Genomic DNA, 16288 nt, shown 5'->3' with positions numbered 1-16288 from the left:
TCCTTGCAGATTGCACAGTAGTGGGATGCATAGCACATTATGATCCACTGTAGATTAGATGTTTGCCTCTGTTTGGAAACTGGAAATATTGTTGTTGTTTAGTCGTTTAGTCATGTCCGACTCTTCGTGACCCCATGGACCAGAGCACGCCAGGCACTCCTGTCTTCCACTGCCTCCCGCAGTTTGGTCAAGCTCATGCTGGTAACTTCGACAACACTATCCAACCATCTCATCCTCTGTCGTCCCCTTCTCCTTGTGCCCTCCATCTTTCCCAACATCAGGGTCTTTTCCAGGGAGTCTTCTCTTCTCATGAGGTGGCCAAAGTATTGGAGCCTCAGCGTCAGGATCTGTCCTTCCAGCGAGCACTCAGGGCTGATTTCCTTAAGAATGGATAGGTTTGATCTTCTTGCAGTCCATGGGACTCTCAAGAGTCTCCTCCAGCACCATAATTCAAAAGCATCAATTCTTCGGCGATCAGCCTTCTTTATGGTCCAGCTCTCACTTCCATACATCACTACTGAGAAAACCATAGCTTTAACTATACGGACCTTTGTTGGCAAGGTGATGTCTCTGCTTTTTAAGATGCTGTCTAGGTTTGTCATTGTCAGGAAATATTACTTAAACTAATTAGAACAGTGATCAGAATTTCAATATGGATGCCACTAGTGAGAAATCATTTTATACTTCTCGCCAATTTTTGGTTTGTTTCCTGTTCCCAAAAAAATTCTAGATTATGTCACAAGGATTATGTCACTGCCAACTTAATGAAATAAGCAAATTAAGTGATGTGGTTATTTTGCATAATATTTGTTTATATTCAGCCCTTTAGTGCAGCTTGCAATGTTTAGGCACCAGGTGAGCCAGCCGGGGGTGGGAGGAGTGTTCCATAGATGGGGCACCAGCTTACCTCAACGTATGTCAGTTTTATACTGGAGTAAGTAGTCATCGAGGTACCCAGGTCTTGCACCAGGGGTTGCCAAGCTTTTTGGACTTGTGGGCAAATCTTGGATTTTGAGTGAGTGCTGAGACTCAGGACAAACTCCACAGCAGCCATTGTGTGACTCACACAAAAGATTGCCACCCAGAAGAGGGGGCTTGAGACAACACAAAATCACAGTAGTCAGGGTGATGCTTTTCCTATAATTGTACAGTGGTGCCTCGCAAGACGAAATTAATCCGTTCCGCGAGTCTCTTCGTCTTGCGGTTTTTCGTCTTGCGAAGCACGGCTATTAGCGGCTTAGCGGCTATTAACGGCTTAGCAGCTATTAACGGCTTAGCGGCTTTAAGTAAAAGGAAACAAACTCGCAAGAACTCGCAAGGCGTTTCGTCTTGCGAAGCAAGCCCATAGGGAAATTCGTCTTGCGGAACGACTCAAAAAACGGAAAACTCTTTCGTCTAGCGAGTTTTTCGTCTTGCGAGGCATTCGTCTTGCTGGGCACCACTGTATTTCCATAATAAGAAAGGTAAGCCTTTTGGATTTCTGACTGCCAAACAGCTGTTAAAGGAACAAGAAAATTATTTCCCCTGCCCTGGAATCCAGGGCTGTGCTCCTGCAGGAAGCAAGCCCCTCTTGAGATGTGAATGCTCTGGACCAGTGGTTCCCAATTAGGGGTCCGGGAAATGCACCTATCTCTTGCTTCCCTCCCAACTAAATTGTCATTCTTGCATGGCAATATCTCAAATTTTATGTCTGTATTAGGGCTGTGCAGTTTTTCAGTTTATTGGCCAAAATTGGCTTTGAAATTACGCCACAATGATGATTTTCAGCCAGCAATACACAGCAATATATTGCTCCTTGTGCAAGGGAGAGCAGGGCAGCCGATTTCAAGGCACCGTTTATATCACATGAAGATCTCAGCCGATAATGCTGCTGATCTGAGCTGCCTTCCCTCGTGCTGAGGGAAAACACGGCAACTGATCGCCCTCACTTCAAGGCACCGTGGCACTACCTTCCCCTGACACTGGGGCACAGCAGCTTTTCTCAGCAGGAAAGCAGCAGAAGCCACAGTGGACGTTCATCTTCACTGGCTGCCACGGCTGGCTGCCCCACTGATGGCGCCTTGATGCACCCTCCATCCCCTCCCACTAAAACCACTCCGCTTGCACTCCTTCCCCCCACCCATCCGATCTCCAAGTTGCCCCTTCCCTCATCCCCACACCCAGTCTCCAATTTGAGACATCATGATATATTGGAATATTGTGATGTTTAGCTGCTGATATATCACAATGTTAAAAACCAGATATCGCTCAGCCCTAGTCTATTTTTTAGTAGTTTTACCTCGGGTTATAAAAACATCGGGTTACAAACACTTCGGGTTACAAACTCCACTAACCCAGAAGTAGTACCTCGGGTTAAGAACTTTACCTCAGGATGAGAAAAGAAATCACATGTTGGTGGCAGCAGGAGGCCCCATTAGCTAAAGGGGTACCTCAGGTTAAGAACGGTTTCAGGTTAAGAACGGACCTCCGGAACGAATTAAGTTTGTAACCAGAGGTACCACTGTATACCTAAAATCCTTTGCTTATTAGAGACTACCCCACATTTTGTTCAAAAATTTGCTCTGTCACAGAGTTACCAAATTTTCAAAAGTCAGTGGTCCATGACTTGACTTTTGAAAAATAAGGGGTCCTCTGTAATTAGCTATTTGGGAACCACTGCTTTGAACAATCTCCACTGTAGACTCCGGCATATATATATATGTGTAAATAAAACCATATATCTTAAAGACACTACAGTCTCCACTGTGCCTCATTTTTCCAAAGGCAACACAAACCCTGGTTAAGTTTCAAGACCCCTGGAATCTCACATGGCTCGGCAGAGATTGGGGTGGCCTGCAACAGTGTGATTGCCTAGCCTCAGGACTCAACTGAGCAGGCAGACATCATGTCTATAGTAGAGCTAAAGGTCTGATTCTGTTGCTGTCGTCACATGATTGTGTGGAAGAGCAGTACCTACAGAATACTAAGAGATCCTCCTGCAGAAAAGACTTTGATTTTCTGATTTAGGTGTCTGTGTGTTGTGTTCCTCAAGGTCTTTCGCATTTCTGTTCCAATAAGAGTGGAACCCATTTTCAGCATATGTTACCTATGAATGTAATTATGCAGTTGGGTGAGATGGAGGGTGGAGTAAGTTTGTTTTCTCCTACTCCAGAGGGTAGAACCTGAACCCAATGGCTTCAAGTTACAAGGAAGGAGATTCCAACTAAACATCAGGAAGAACTTTTCAGGAGGATAAGACGATAAGACCTCTTTGACAGTGGAACAGACTCCCTCAGAAGGAGGTGGACTCTCCTTCCTTGGAGGTTTTAAAACAGAGATTGGATAGCCATATGTTAGGGATGCTTTAGTTCAGATTCCAGCATTTCAGGAGGTTAGATTAGGTGACCCTTGGGAGCCCTACAGGCCAGAACAGAACTGAACTGAAGGGTTCAGTCAGCCTGTTTATATAGAGCTCCAGTACAACGTAACTGTAACAACTTTCTGTAACTATCCAATCACTGAACGTCACTTTCAATCCCTTATTTGCATATGTGGACCTGAGTAAAAACTATCTACAGTATCCCCCTGCTGGCCCAGGGTGAGAACATCAGTACATAACACCTTCCAACTCTACAGTTCTGTGTTTCTGATAAAAAAATACTTGCTGTTCTATATGGACATATTGAAAGTAATGGAGAAAACAGCACACACACACCCCTCCTTAAAACAGAAAAATGATATACAAATTATAAGAAAACCACCCAAGATACCAAGGCTTTCCTAGCAGCAACACTCAGAAAATGTGGGGCATCACCTGGAAAATCCTTTAGAACCAAAACAGGCTTGTAGATTTTCCCAGCGTAAGGAAAATGTATCCTTTCTGCCCCAAGAGTGTTTCCGTAAAAATACCCTTTAGTAGATGACCAGATAATATTGGATTACACTGCAGGGTTGTAACGCATCAACATAATTGTCGTCATGCCCATGTGTGATGGGTATAGTAAGTTGTAGGGCACTGATGTAAGAATCTATATGTCTTCTGTGCCACTTATACCTGTAATATCAATTAGTCCATGTTACAGATTGTTGTAAACTGCTTGAAGGGCAGTCCACCCACCAGCACTGTAACTGGACTGTATTGGTATTACAACACAACACAACACAACACAACACAACCTTTTAAAGCTCACTCCCCATCCCACAAGGGATGCAGGTGGCGCTGTGGGTTAAACCACAGAGCCTAGGACTTGCTGATCAGAAGGTCGGCAGTTCGAATCCCCGTGACGGGGTGAGCTCCCATTGCTCGGTCCCTGCTCCTGCCAACCTAGCAGTTCGAATGCACGTCAAAATGCAAGTAGATAAATAGGTACCGCTCTGGTGGGAAGGTAAACAGCGTTTCCGTGCGCTGCTCTGGTTCGCCAGAAGCGGCTTAGTCATGCTGGCCACATGACCCGGAAGCTGTACGCCAGCTCCCTTGGCCAATAAAGCGAGATGAGCGCTGCAAGCCCAGAGTCGGTCACGACTGGACCTAATGGTCAGGGGTCCCTTTACCTTAGCCCATCCCGCAAGAAATCAAATATCTACAAGTACAATTTGGCAGGGAAGAACCACTACCTATTTAACATGGGGTAGCTCAATCGCTAGAGCATGAGATTTTAAATCTCAGGGTCGTAGGTTCGAGCCCCACATTGGTCAAAGGCTTCCAGAATTACAGGGGGAGGGTTGGATTAGTCCCTTCCAAATCTACAATTCTTATGCAATAACAAGCACGATGAAAACCCTGAGTTTCTCCATTGCTCCTCTACGGGCGCCTTGAGGAGGAAGAAGAAACTGAAAAGGGAGCTAGGAAGCTCCACGGCACTCGGGTTGAACGCGTCACTCTGCATTCTTTATACGTCTATGGTGACGGCAACCAAAGCGTCGCGGGGGATGGGAGGCGTGACGCGCCTCCTCGGGAAGAGGGCGAAGCACGTGACTCTCCAGTGGCCTCGGCTCAGCCTATCAGCGCCGAGGAGCCGCTTCCACGGGTCCCTTTCGCCGACAAGATGGCGGCCGTAGCAGCCAGTTCCCCTCAGAGCGCCGCGACGCCCTCGCCGCCGCCGCCTCCTGCTCCCGCGGCTGCTTCCCCGCCCGCAGCTGCCACCACCGCCGCCGCCGCCGTTTCGTCGGCGCCTCCCGCGGCTCCCGCTCCGGTTCCCCTTCAGGCCGCCCCGGCGCCGGCCCCGACTCCGGCTCCTGCCCCGCCGCCGGCTCTGGCGGCGCCTTTCCCCGGCGGCCGCGCGGTCCGGATCCACCCGGTGGTGCTCGCCTCCATCGTGGACAGCTTCGAGCGGCGGAACGAGGGGGCTGCCCGGGTCATCGGGACGCTGCTCGGTAAGGCCAACGACACCCTTCCGTCCCAACCGCCGCTTTTCCTCGTGGCCGGGACTCTGCACATGCTCAGAAGCCCGCCTTTCGTTCTTTACCTACCTTGCACTCGTCGCTAGGCTGGTAATAACCGGCTTGGAGTTTCGCTGGCTTGCTTTTGTTTTATAACCGACTGGTGTATAGGTTTTATGAAGCGGAAGCGATAAATTAATTAACTGGCATAGTTTTAGTTCGTAGTTATTTCGTAAAATGTATACACCAATTGGGTGTTAAAACACAAACGTGAAACTCGGAAGTCAGTCAACTGTGTACTCATTTAAATGTAGCTTTGCCAGTTAATAACTTTAGGCTTCCTATGTTTTTATCCCATAAAACATATACATATACATATATCCCATAAACATATGGTCGTCAGTCAAACTCAAAATTATTGTTATTTATTAAATTTATATACTGCCCTATATCCAGGGGCCTCAGGGCGGTTCACAGAATAAAATCAAGATGTAAAACCACCTAGTCATCACCATACTAATTAAAATGTAGCTATGCTAGTTAATATTTTTATGCTTTTTTATGTCATGAAGTTTATACATCATTTGTAAACATCAACAACCCAAACCCTCAAAGCCTGTTACAAAAAGATAAACCAGTGAAAAGCTACCATGTGTTGAAAACGTACAAGAAGCTAAAAGCAGCTGCTTGGCAGCATTTATGCGGTGCTTAGTTTAGACTGCTTTGCAGTGTTACCCACAGGCCAGGGGTTGAAACTGCATGGATTGCAGTTTAAAGACAGGGATGGGGAGCTTTTGGCCTCTCCAGACATTGGTGGGCTCCAGTTCCCATCATTTCTTGTAAGTGGAGGGTCATAGGGTCCTCCTATTAAAGTTTTCCAAGCGTATTTGACAGGCAGAGGCGAAATTTGAATCTGGGCTTCATGCCTTGTAGCTGAGGTCACATGGCAGCTTTGCTGCTTCGACGCTCCCGTTTTGTAATGGTGCATTATTTATTGCGTTTTGTTCCTGCTTCCTCTGTCATTGTTTGGCTGGTGCGCAGGATCGTTCCTGTGAAGTAGCCTAAAAGGCAGCCCACCTGTGTATACTGCAGTGGCTGAGCAAGGAATTTGGAAGCCAGATCTCCCTGTTCTATTCACGTCAACTGTAGTGGCTCTCAGAACACTTCACTCACTATGGTATCTCAACCAGTTTGTCAGGCAAGTGAGTATGATTATTCCCATATTGCAGATGGGTGTTGAATTTATGACTTTATGGCAGAGAGACAAGGCAAACCAGGAACTTACTGGTTTGTAGGTCAAGCCGCTAGGCTGTGGTACCTCTTGCATGGTCACATCTCACCCCTAGGATGCCCAAATGTAGTGGAGAACTAAATGTGCTTTAAATAACATCAAGGTTGCAGGTTTGATCCCCTTATAAGTCAGCTGCATATTCCTGCATTGCAGGGAGTTGTACTAGATGATCCCCAGGATCCCTTCCAACTCTACAATTCTCTGAATTTATGTGGAAGAGGGGATTTTGGAAGAGGATAGCTTGTCATAAAAGGCAAGGAAAAGTGCATCTGTTGCATTGTACTTTTCGAAATAGTTTATTGAAGGAACAGGGAGCTCTTTTTTGCACCAGGTCAAAATACAGTGGTGCCTCGCAAGACGAAATTAATTCGTTCTGTGAGTTTTTTCGTCTGGCGAGTTTATTCGTCTGGCGAGTTTTTTCGTCTTGCGAAGCACGGTTTCAATTTTTTCAAAAAAATCTTCAAAAACCTCAAAAAAGGTTACCACACCGCGTGCTATGAGTTGCTCCCAGAAGTCAAGTCGCAACTGCACCTCTTCAAGCAATGCACCCTGTATTACTGTAACGGTTTTAAGAAAAAGGAAACAAATTTGCAAGACGTTTCCGTCTTGCAAAGCAAGCCCATAGGGAAATTCGTCTCGTGAAGCAACTCAAAAAACGAAAAACTCTTTCGTCTTGCGAGTTTTTCGTCTTGAGAGGCATTCGTCTTGCGAGGTACAACTGTACTCAGGCCTTATACTGAAACGTGATCCCATGGGCTAGTGTAAATTATAGCCACATTGTTGTACACCACAATAAAAAGCATTCTTTAATAGATACGGAAAGAAACTGAAGTTGGAGAAGAAAGCTGGGTGATGTTTCTAATTCCAGTATACTTTCTTAGCAAACCTGAATCTTCTGCTTCTTTTGGTCAGGTTTCTCCTAAGTTCTGTGCCAAGGGTGGGAAACCTTTTGTCAAGGGCTGCAATCCACAAGCTGTAAGGTGTCAGGGGTTACATTATGTTGGAGACTCAGTCGACTTCATCCTTCCCTCCCTTTCTTCCTCCGAGAGAAAGCAATAAAAGGGAAAGCACTTTGCATTTTGAGTACATCAGATGCTTTGATACTCTACAGCAGCAGCACCCCTAAAAAACAAGCCCCCTGCTTCTCCCTCCAGCATCCTAAATTTTGGTTTCTTTCTCCCCACAACACTTTTCAATTCGAATTACATAAGACACTCTCCAGCCTAAAGAAGGCATTTTGCCTATTCATCTTGGTTTCCTCCCTCTACCCTCCAGCACTTTTGCCTCTCCCTCTAGCTCCCAACAAAACTGTGGAAAGGGCCATGGCAAGGATCTGGCTGATGCTTTCTCATGGAAATATCTCTCTTAATTTCACAGGCACAGTTGACAAACATTCTGGAATTGCAAGGCTTCATGAGCTGAGACCAGCCCAGCAGCTGACAATCGCTCATCCTTGTCTTATACCTTAATTACAAAATCTCTCCTTGCATGATCCTGGGGCCTTGGTTAGAAAGGCTTTCTCTTACAGAAACATGTTGTCCTTAATTTTGCAGGCACCATTGACAAGCATTCAGTAGAAGTCACCAACTGCTTCTCAGTGCCTCACAATGAGTCAGAAGATGAGGTGAGTAGCTGCCTCCTCCCCATGCTGTATTATGTCATGTACTGGCCACTCAGAGCTAAGCCCAGTGTGGTGTTAAAATAGTTGATAGCTAGATTAGAGAATTCTAGGTTTCAAAATCCCTGTGACCCTGGTGCAGCATCATTTCTTGGAAATTTGATAACCTGGTGATTGTTTGAAATGAAGGCAGGGAATAATAATAATAATAATAATAATAATAATAATAATAAATTTTATTTATATCCCGCCCTCCCCAGCCGAAGCCGGGCTCAGGGCGGCTAACAACAATAAAACAGTACAAAAGTACAGCATAAACAACAGTCTAAAATCATTCGTTATAAAATTAATTAATTCAAGCCACTGGCAACCATTGGGCCAGAGCTCCGCGAAGATTGCCGAGGGAGGGAGTCAGGCTGTGCCCTGGCCAAAGGCCTGGTGGAACAGCTCAGTCTTGCAGGCCCTGCGGAAAGATGTCAAGTCCCGCAGGGCCCTGGTCTCTTGTGACAGAGTGTTCCACCAGATCGGAGCCACAGCCAAAAAAGCCCTGGCTCTAGTTGAGGCCAGCCTAACTTCTCTGTGGCCTGGGACCTTCAAGATGTTTTTATTCGAAGACCGTAAGTTTCTCTGTGGGGCATACCAGGAGAGGCGGTCCCGTAGGTACGAGGGTCCTAGGCCGTATAGGGCTTTAAAGGTTAAAACCAGCACCTTAAACCTGATCCCGTACTCCACCGGGAGCCAGTGCAGCTGGTATAGCACCGGGTGAATGTGATCTCGCAGCGAAGACCTCGTAAGGAGTCTCACTGCAGCATTCTGCACCCGCTGGAGTTTCTGGGTCAGTCTCAAGGGCAGCCCCACGTAGAGCGAGTTACAATAATCCAGTCTGGAGGTGACCGTCGCATGGATCACAGTGGCTAGGTCAGGGCGAGAGAGGTAAGGAGCCAACTGCTTAGCTTGGAAGCTATAAGACCATTTGCAGAGAGCAGGTTTTGTGCATGCAGAGTTCCAGCTTCAGTCCCCAGCATCTACAGTCACAAGAACTTAGTTAACAAGGCAGGGAAGACTGCTTCAGACCTTGGAGAGTTGCTACCATTGCAATAGATGAGACTCACTGCTACAGATTCTCTTACTTCCTTTTTTTTTACTTCTAGGTGGCAGTTGACATGGAATTTGCCAAGAATATGTATGAACTGCACAAGAAAGTTTCTCCCAGTGAAATTATTCTGGGATGGTAGGTTGCTATTCTTCTTGTTACAAAAACAGAACAGCATTAATGGGCTTTTAAAATTGTTGATGTACAGTGCAAGTTATGCTGGGGCAAAAGTGTGTTTACTCCTGTGTTGCATAACTCATTCCAGAGAAGGTAAAATTAATTGTGACTTACCTAAAAATGGCAGAACTACAGCAATTTCCTGACTTCTGTTAGTTCTATGTTAGAGTGTCTTATCTGATATTTTTTTTAAAAAAGCACTGCTGCCAAGTCCCAACTTGGGAGAAAGGTGGGATATAAACATGTTAAATAAATACATATTTGTTAATATTTTTATGCCATCTTTCAAAATCCAAAGTCCCCCCCCCCCCCAAATGATGGCTTACACTCCGCACAAAAACATTTCAAAAGTCCTTTTTTGTACCCAGCAAGAGACTTCAGTGACTGCAGTAAATAACTGACTGCCCATTTAGTTGGAGGAGAGGAACATCTTGTTCCGTATAGACCAATTGGTTAAATGGCTGGAGTATCATGCGGCTACATTACTTATGAACGTTGGATGTGCCAGTCTCCCCATACCTATAACATATGTTCACTGTGTAAGGGCCTGGTTCAGACATAATGACAAACTGTGGGCTGTGATTAAAGGAACAAGTGTTTTGTGAGCCTCAGAAGCATATACCTACCTGCTACTTTTTGTCTCCGCACAACCAAGAGGATATTGTAAGCTTATCTGCTTTCACTTTTAGATTAACCACAGTTCTCTGTTTTATCCAGACTCGGAGAACTGTGGCTAGTTCTAACTGTAGTTAGTTTAAACAAATGACAAACATTTGATTCTGGTTTATTTTAACTAAGTGCAGTTTCTAATTGCACTGGGCTTATGCTTTCTCCGCAGAGGTACTGGCAAGTCTCTTGCTATCTTTTTTCCTTGTATTTATTTTGTGATGCAACTGGTTTATCAACAAATCATAGAATTGTAAAGTTGGAAGAGATCACAGTGGTAATCTAGTCCAACCCCCTGCAATGCAGGAATCTTTTGCCTCCAAACCAAGTTATGATATATATCTTTAATGTAATTCAGAGGGCAGCACAAGAATGATTTATGGATGTATCTACATCTGAATTAGCGTTGTTTAATATATCTCACTGGCATATCACATCTGCGTCTAAAAGGTCTGTGTTAAATGAATGGGCTTCATTGTGTGCAGGTATTAATTAGTCTTAATTACGTTTTTGAAGGTATGCAACAGGGCATGACATCACAGAACACTCTGTCTTGATTCACGAATATTACAGTCGAGAAGCACACAATCCAATTCACCTCACGGTGGACACCAGTCTACAAAATGGGCGCATGAGCATTAAGGCCTATATCAGGTATTTAGAAAACAACCTTTGTGTACTGCACTTGTTCTACTTCCATCTTTGTTCCTTTTAACTAGAAATCTGGTGTTTCACAAAAATGGCCTTTCAAAAACAAGTAAGACAATAACATATCAAAAACGAAAATCTAAATGCAATAGAGTAGACCATCAAATAAGTATGACTGTTTAAAATAAAAATGTTTTCAAAGCATATCTATAAACAGAAAGACTGAGCCCAGTGGAACTTGCTTGGGAGAACGTCTCTTATTTAGTCGCTACCACGGAGAAGGCTCTGTCTGTCTCATATACCCAAGGACATTTAATTTATGAGAACATTCCAGGGCTCCTGACTGTAAGTTTCAAATTAAGAAAGGATTTGGAGAATGTTTCAGTGGGCATTACAGAGGAAGGAGAGAGGAAAAAAATTGTCATCCTGCTTTTAAGGATCCCAATTGTGTGGATGGTCCGCCACGTACTATGTATGGAGAAGGGATGGGATGAGAGCAGGTGTTAATGTTCTCATTTGTGCTTTTTTTTATTTCCTACCATTCTGCAATTTCCTTGCTTTTTAATCAGGTATTTGTCCACCGGAACATTCAGAAGTACTATTTGTATATTTGCAGTTCTTGCCAAAGTTTGGCTTATTGTGTTGCCCGAAGCAGGATTCATAGTTAAACTCTCCTTTCACTAACCGTGAGCTGTACTAACCAAGGTTTGTTCTTGGTGTTAGCTGATGGTTAGTGAAGAGGGAGCTTAGCCATGATCCTGGGTTCAGATGACACCCTAAGGCAAACTTAGGCATAGTCTGGTGTAGTGTGGCAACAAAAATGACCTGGGAAGAGCCAAGTGGTTGTGAGCTCCTCCAAAACCCCACACATTGGCACCATCTCGGTAAGCCATAGTTTGTCCTACCATGCCGTATGAATCAAGCCAGTGTAACCACCTTCTTGGGTGCTATAAAGCTTCCTCTGAGCCCTTGGTTGTGCTAAGAAAATCTATTTTTCCTCTAGTACTGCAATGGGAGTCCCTGGTAAGACTATGGGAGTAATGTTCACTCCGCTCACAGTGAAATATACTTACTACGACACAGAACGGATAGGTGGTAAGTATTCTTGTCCTTTTTTGATACTTTATAAATGTCTTTGAGTGATTAAAGTACAGTGGACACTCAGGTTGCAAACGTGATCCCTGCGGGATGCACATTCAGAACCCGCAGCGTTCGCAACCTGCGTCTGCGCACGTGAAGGTTGCTATTCTGCGCTTCTGCGCATGCGCAAAGAACGATTTAGCACTTCTGCGCATGCGCGACCGCCAAAACCCGGAAGTAACCTGTTCTGGTACTTCCAGGTTTCGGCGGTCCGTAACCTGAAAAAATGCAACCTGAAGCGTCTGTAACCCGAGGTATGACTGTAGTGTGTGCCTGTCCTCCCAAGTTTCTCTCATTATTTGGGGCTGAGACAAGTAGAGGTTGGCTTGACAGTGTTCTGTAGGATAAAGTAATAGGGCTGTAATCTAGGATGCAGTTAAGAGTGGCCTAACCTGCCACTTATGCCTGATGCTGATCTTCCTAGGGATAAGGAGTGGGGCTTGTGTGATCACCCCTTTGCTGCTCCCCATATAAGTGAAATAGTTGCCACTCATTCCTATGGGTGATGCTGACCATTAGGTTGGAAGACTGGGATTTTATTTAATTAATCCACAGCAGCCATCTGGTTTGCCTGGGGCGAGTAGTTGTCAAATGCACATATCTGTTTATTCCACCGCCAACTTGACCATAGTTGTGTGTTCCAGTCTAGAGCATTCATAGCACTCCTTTGTGTTGCCTCCGCATATTATGGCTGCTGTCTCTGTGTATGCTCTCTCTACTTCCATGTAGTGGGGGTGGGGGTGGTTTGCTGTGGGTGATTTAGAACAAAAGACGGAGGATTCAGTTACCCAACATTCTTTTGTAAGACTGGAGCTGAATGATGTAGAGTAGTAATAGTTAAGGCTATAATAACCAGCTGATCAACTAATGCATTTTCTTGAATGAACTGACATTTATTTAGCTCATAATAAAAATTAAGTTTTAACCATATATATCCTGCCTTTCTGCCTGTCAGTAGGCCTCCTACTGGCAGCTCACAGTAAAAAATAAAAATGAACCTACAATAAATGTAAGATTCTTTTTCAGAAATAAGGGCTGTGGGAAAGGTATTATTTTCCAGTTGCTGCTCTTTCAAAGTTCGGCCATGGCCATGTGGGAAAACAGCCTACCACCACCACATGACTTTGTTCCAGGGGTTGGAGAACCTGTTCTTGGGCAGTAGGATGGTGCTGGCTTTTCCTGGCAGCAGTGAGAGCACAATGATAGCTGTCCGCTGCTCAGTGCTTAGATACCACTGTGTTTATGAATATTTGGGTCCAGCTGGGTTTTTGGTGGCTGAGAACAGCTGCAAAAAGGCAGTGGGTGCATTGCTTGAATCGAGTGGGTAGAGTGAGAGGCCTTAATCTCCAATTGATTGCTTTTTGCCCCTGCAACTTCCTTCCTTCAGCTCAGGTCCTAGATAATATGTTTGCCACATTGTGAGGGAAAGCAGGTGGGAGGAGGGACTTGCAGGGGAACTTGGCTGACAGGAAGGAAATTAAGCACTAACAGCAGCGACAGTAGCAACATGCGTGTGTGCCCAGAGACACTGTTCTGCATCTAAACATGTTCAGCTTTTAAATGCTTTCTCTAAATTGGAAAATGCACACTATTTGGCAATATCAACCTTCAGCAATCTGGATTTTTAACAATTGGATTTCAATTTCTAATGAGTGAAAGGCTTTGCCAACAATGCTTTCAGCTGAATAACCATGCAGTGGCCAGGGGGAAGAGATGAGGCAGTAGCATCAAATAGCAGTTGTTGAATTCCCACTAGAAAGGGTGTGGCAATGGATTCAGAAGTCTGCATATGAGCAGTGAAGCATCATTATTGCTACGGTACATGGCTTTAGGTTCAATTTCTGGAATTGTCAGTGGCGACAAATGCTGTTCTAACAGTCATTCCCACACCCTGTGTTCTCAGTTGATCTCATCATGAAGACTTGCTTCAGTCCAAATCGAGTGATCAGTTTATCCAGTGACCTTCAGCAAGTGGGAGCTGCTTCTGCTCGGATTCAGGATACCCTGAGCACGGTGCTGCAGTATGCTGAAGATGTGCTGGTGAGGATAGTGTTGTGGTCTGGCCAGAAACTAAATGCACCCTTGTTGGTGTGCACCTTTATTTTGAATGACTTGTTAACATTGCCTGTCTTCATATCTAGTCTGGTAAGGTGACTGCTGACAACACTGTTGGCCGCTTCCTGATGGACCTTATCACCCAGGTTCCGAAGATTTCGCCAGAGGACTTTGAGACAATGTTGAACAGCAATATCAACGTAAGTCTGTAGAGCTGGCTTGTAAAAGCATCGCTTGTTTGGAAGCTTCCTCCATGCAAGCAATGTGCCACAATTGGCTAAGATATAGATGTATAGGTGGGTAAGCTGGTGATTCCTGTTTGGTTTAGTAGCATCTCTTGTGTGTACTGACTTGCAAGGCTGCCTTAGATCTCTGGTGCAGCAACCTTCCTGAACAACCAGAGGGGACTTTGAATTGGCTGCCTTTTATGAAGGCTTATTTCCCTGCAAATCAAGAACTTGTGTTGTATTGGATCATATTCTGAAAAGTTGCCCATTTGGATAAAAATATGGACTCTGACCAGTTCCAAAGTTAGCGTTGGGGTGGGGTTTGTCCATACACATGTTGCTTATAGAAGGATGGTAGCCAAGTCAGTATGTTCTATGTATAAGCTCTTTCCCACAAGCTCCCTTGAATGCTCTTGTGTAGTTTTGCAGTCACAGCCTAGGTCTTGACCAGAGCCTCGGTTTACCCAACTGCACACTGCAGTCTTGGACATGTAAAATTATTGGCAGTGGCCATGCAGTTCAGACTGCATAACTCAAGATAGTGGTGGTTACCTCTGGTTCAGGTTTCCTGTCTGGAAAATGGAGGCACGACAACTGTGCAGCCTTTGTGGACAACGGGTCTGGAACATTGGGGCCTGGCTACCCAGGCCACACACCTCATTGTCACTGCTCCATGCTCTCTTCAAGTCCTTTTGCCCGGTTGGAATGTGTCCTTAGACTTTGATAATTCATCTTGCTTGTTTGGATGGAGGTGTTTGTGTATGAAGAGATGTCAAAACCTCTGGCTTTTGTGTGGTTGGAATTAGTCTACCGTACAGAGAGAAGAGTTTCATTTATTGCTCTGCCCGCTTTTGCTTCTGGCCACACCAACCATTGGCAAGCGGCCCCCAGAAGGTTGCTTACAAGGGATTGTGGCCCTCAGGCAGAATAAGGTTTCCCTTCCTATACCATATTGCAGAGAATGAGATCAAAATTAGTAGAGCACCTCTCTTACTGGACTAAATCCCGTTGGTACGAAGCTTCACGATAATGTAACTGTTTGGCAAGGCTTTCAAGCTGTATTAAACAATCTGGAACTGGGAGCCTAAGAGGCTCTGCAGTCTCTTGGCACAACCAGGTGGACCTAAGTATCAATACGCTCCTGCAAATTAACAGATTGTTATTTTATACGACTGTTTTCTGCCTAATCTTATTGCATGCTCCTTTCTTCTTTTCAGGACCTGCTGATGGTGACTTACTTGGCAAATCTCACACAGTCACAGATCGCACTCAATGAAAAAATCCTAAACCTGTAATTAACTCCTAACCATCTTATTAGAGGAGAAGGTGAAGAAAACTATGGAGTTGTAACCTTGTCATTCAGTTCTTATAATTGGACTATAACTTTTGAAATGACTGATAGCTAAACTGTCAACTTTATCCTGGCCCCTCTTTCCAACCCTTGAAGAACCGCGCCCCCCAAAAACAGGATCACAAAGAGGAAGACAATAATTAAAAATAAGCTAGCAACTCCCAAGCTGCTGAGTCTTGCCCATTCATGTTTAGATCTTAATAACCAACCAAGTAAAAGCCCATCCTTTTTAATTCATTTTTTGACAAATCTATTCTTAACATCAGCACCTGAGGGAAGAGGAAGAACAACCTAATAATACATACCACAAACATTTCAAAAACAAACTACATAAAATATTGCTGATCTTTGAAACCTTTCTTCTAAATGGCCGAAGTTCTTTCAGCACTAGCCAAACTGCTTGATCTTCAAAAGTACTTGGGGTGGGGGAAGAAACCATAAAATAGAGTGAAGAATTGTGAGAATCTAATGGAGCGGGAGATATTGGCTGACTTTTCCTTGGCCTAGAGGCTTCTGCCCCAAGACTCTCTAAGAGTTCAATATTCTTGGAATCAGGAGTACAGATTAGATTCCAGCCAAATGGCAACAAGAGTTTATTGGAAGTGGACTTGTTCAGAACAGTGTTGAATTGATGCTAAACCATGGCAAGGAGCCATTGTTTAAA

At 44.7% G+C, this 16288-nt stretch overlaps 1 protein-coding gene across 1 annotated transcript; it reads left to right on the top strand.

Annotated features, from left to right (window-relative positions):
- The first annotated feature begins 5009 nt into the window (after positions 1-5009).
- On the top strand, positions 5010-15789 carry EIF3F (eukaryotic translation initiation factor 3 subunit F). The gene is made up of 8 exons (XM_081007241.1): positions 5010-5352; positions 8203-8273; positions 9419-9498; positions 10720-10857; positions 11855-11946; positions 13895-14031; positions 14133-14246; positions 15491-15789. Exons 1-8 carry the CDS (start codon positions 5025-5027, stop codon positions 15566-15568), a joined length of 1038 nt encoding a protein of 345 aa, XP_080863367.1. The 5' UTR covers positions 5010-5024; the 3' UTR covers positions 15569-15789.
- Positions 15790-16288: the final 499 nt, after the last annotated feature.

Source organism: Podarcis pityusensis (assembly GCF_964106645.2).
Source record: "Podarcis pityusensis genome assembly, chromosome: 5".
Taxonomy (NCBI): domain Eukaryota; kingdom Metazoa; phylum Chordata; class Lepidosauria; order Squamata; family Lacertidae; genus Podarcis; species Podarcis pityusensis.
Note: the sequence above shows the minus strand (reverse complement) of the source record. Positions and strands in the feature narration are given on the sequence as shown.

Coding starts and splice junctions, on each gene's coding strand:
- EIF3F (XM_081007241.1), top strand. CDS start 5,025: ATGGCGGCCGTAGCAGCCAGTTCCCCTCAGAGCGCCGCGACGCCCTCG. Junction 10,858..11,854: donor AGCATTAAGGCCTATATCAG/GTATTTAGAAAA, acceptor TTTTTCCTCTAG/TACTGCAATGGGAGTCCCTG. Junction 11,947..13,894: donor CGACACAGAACGGATAGGTG/GTAAGTATTCTT, acceptor CTGTGTTCTCAG/TTGATCTCATCATGAAGACT.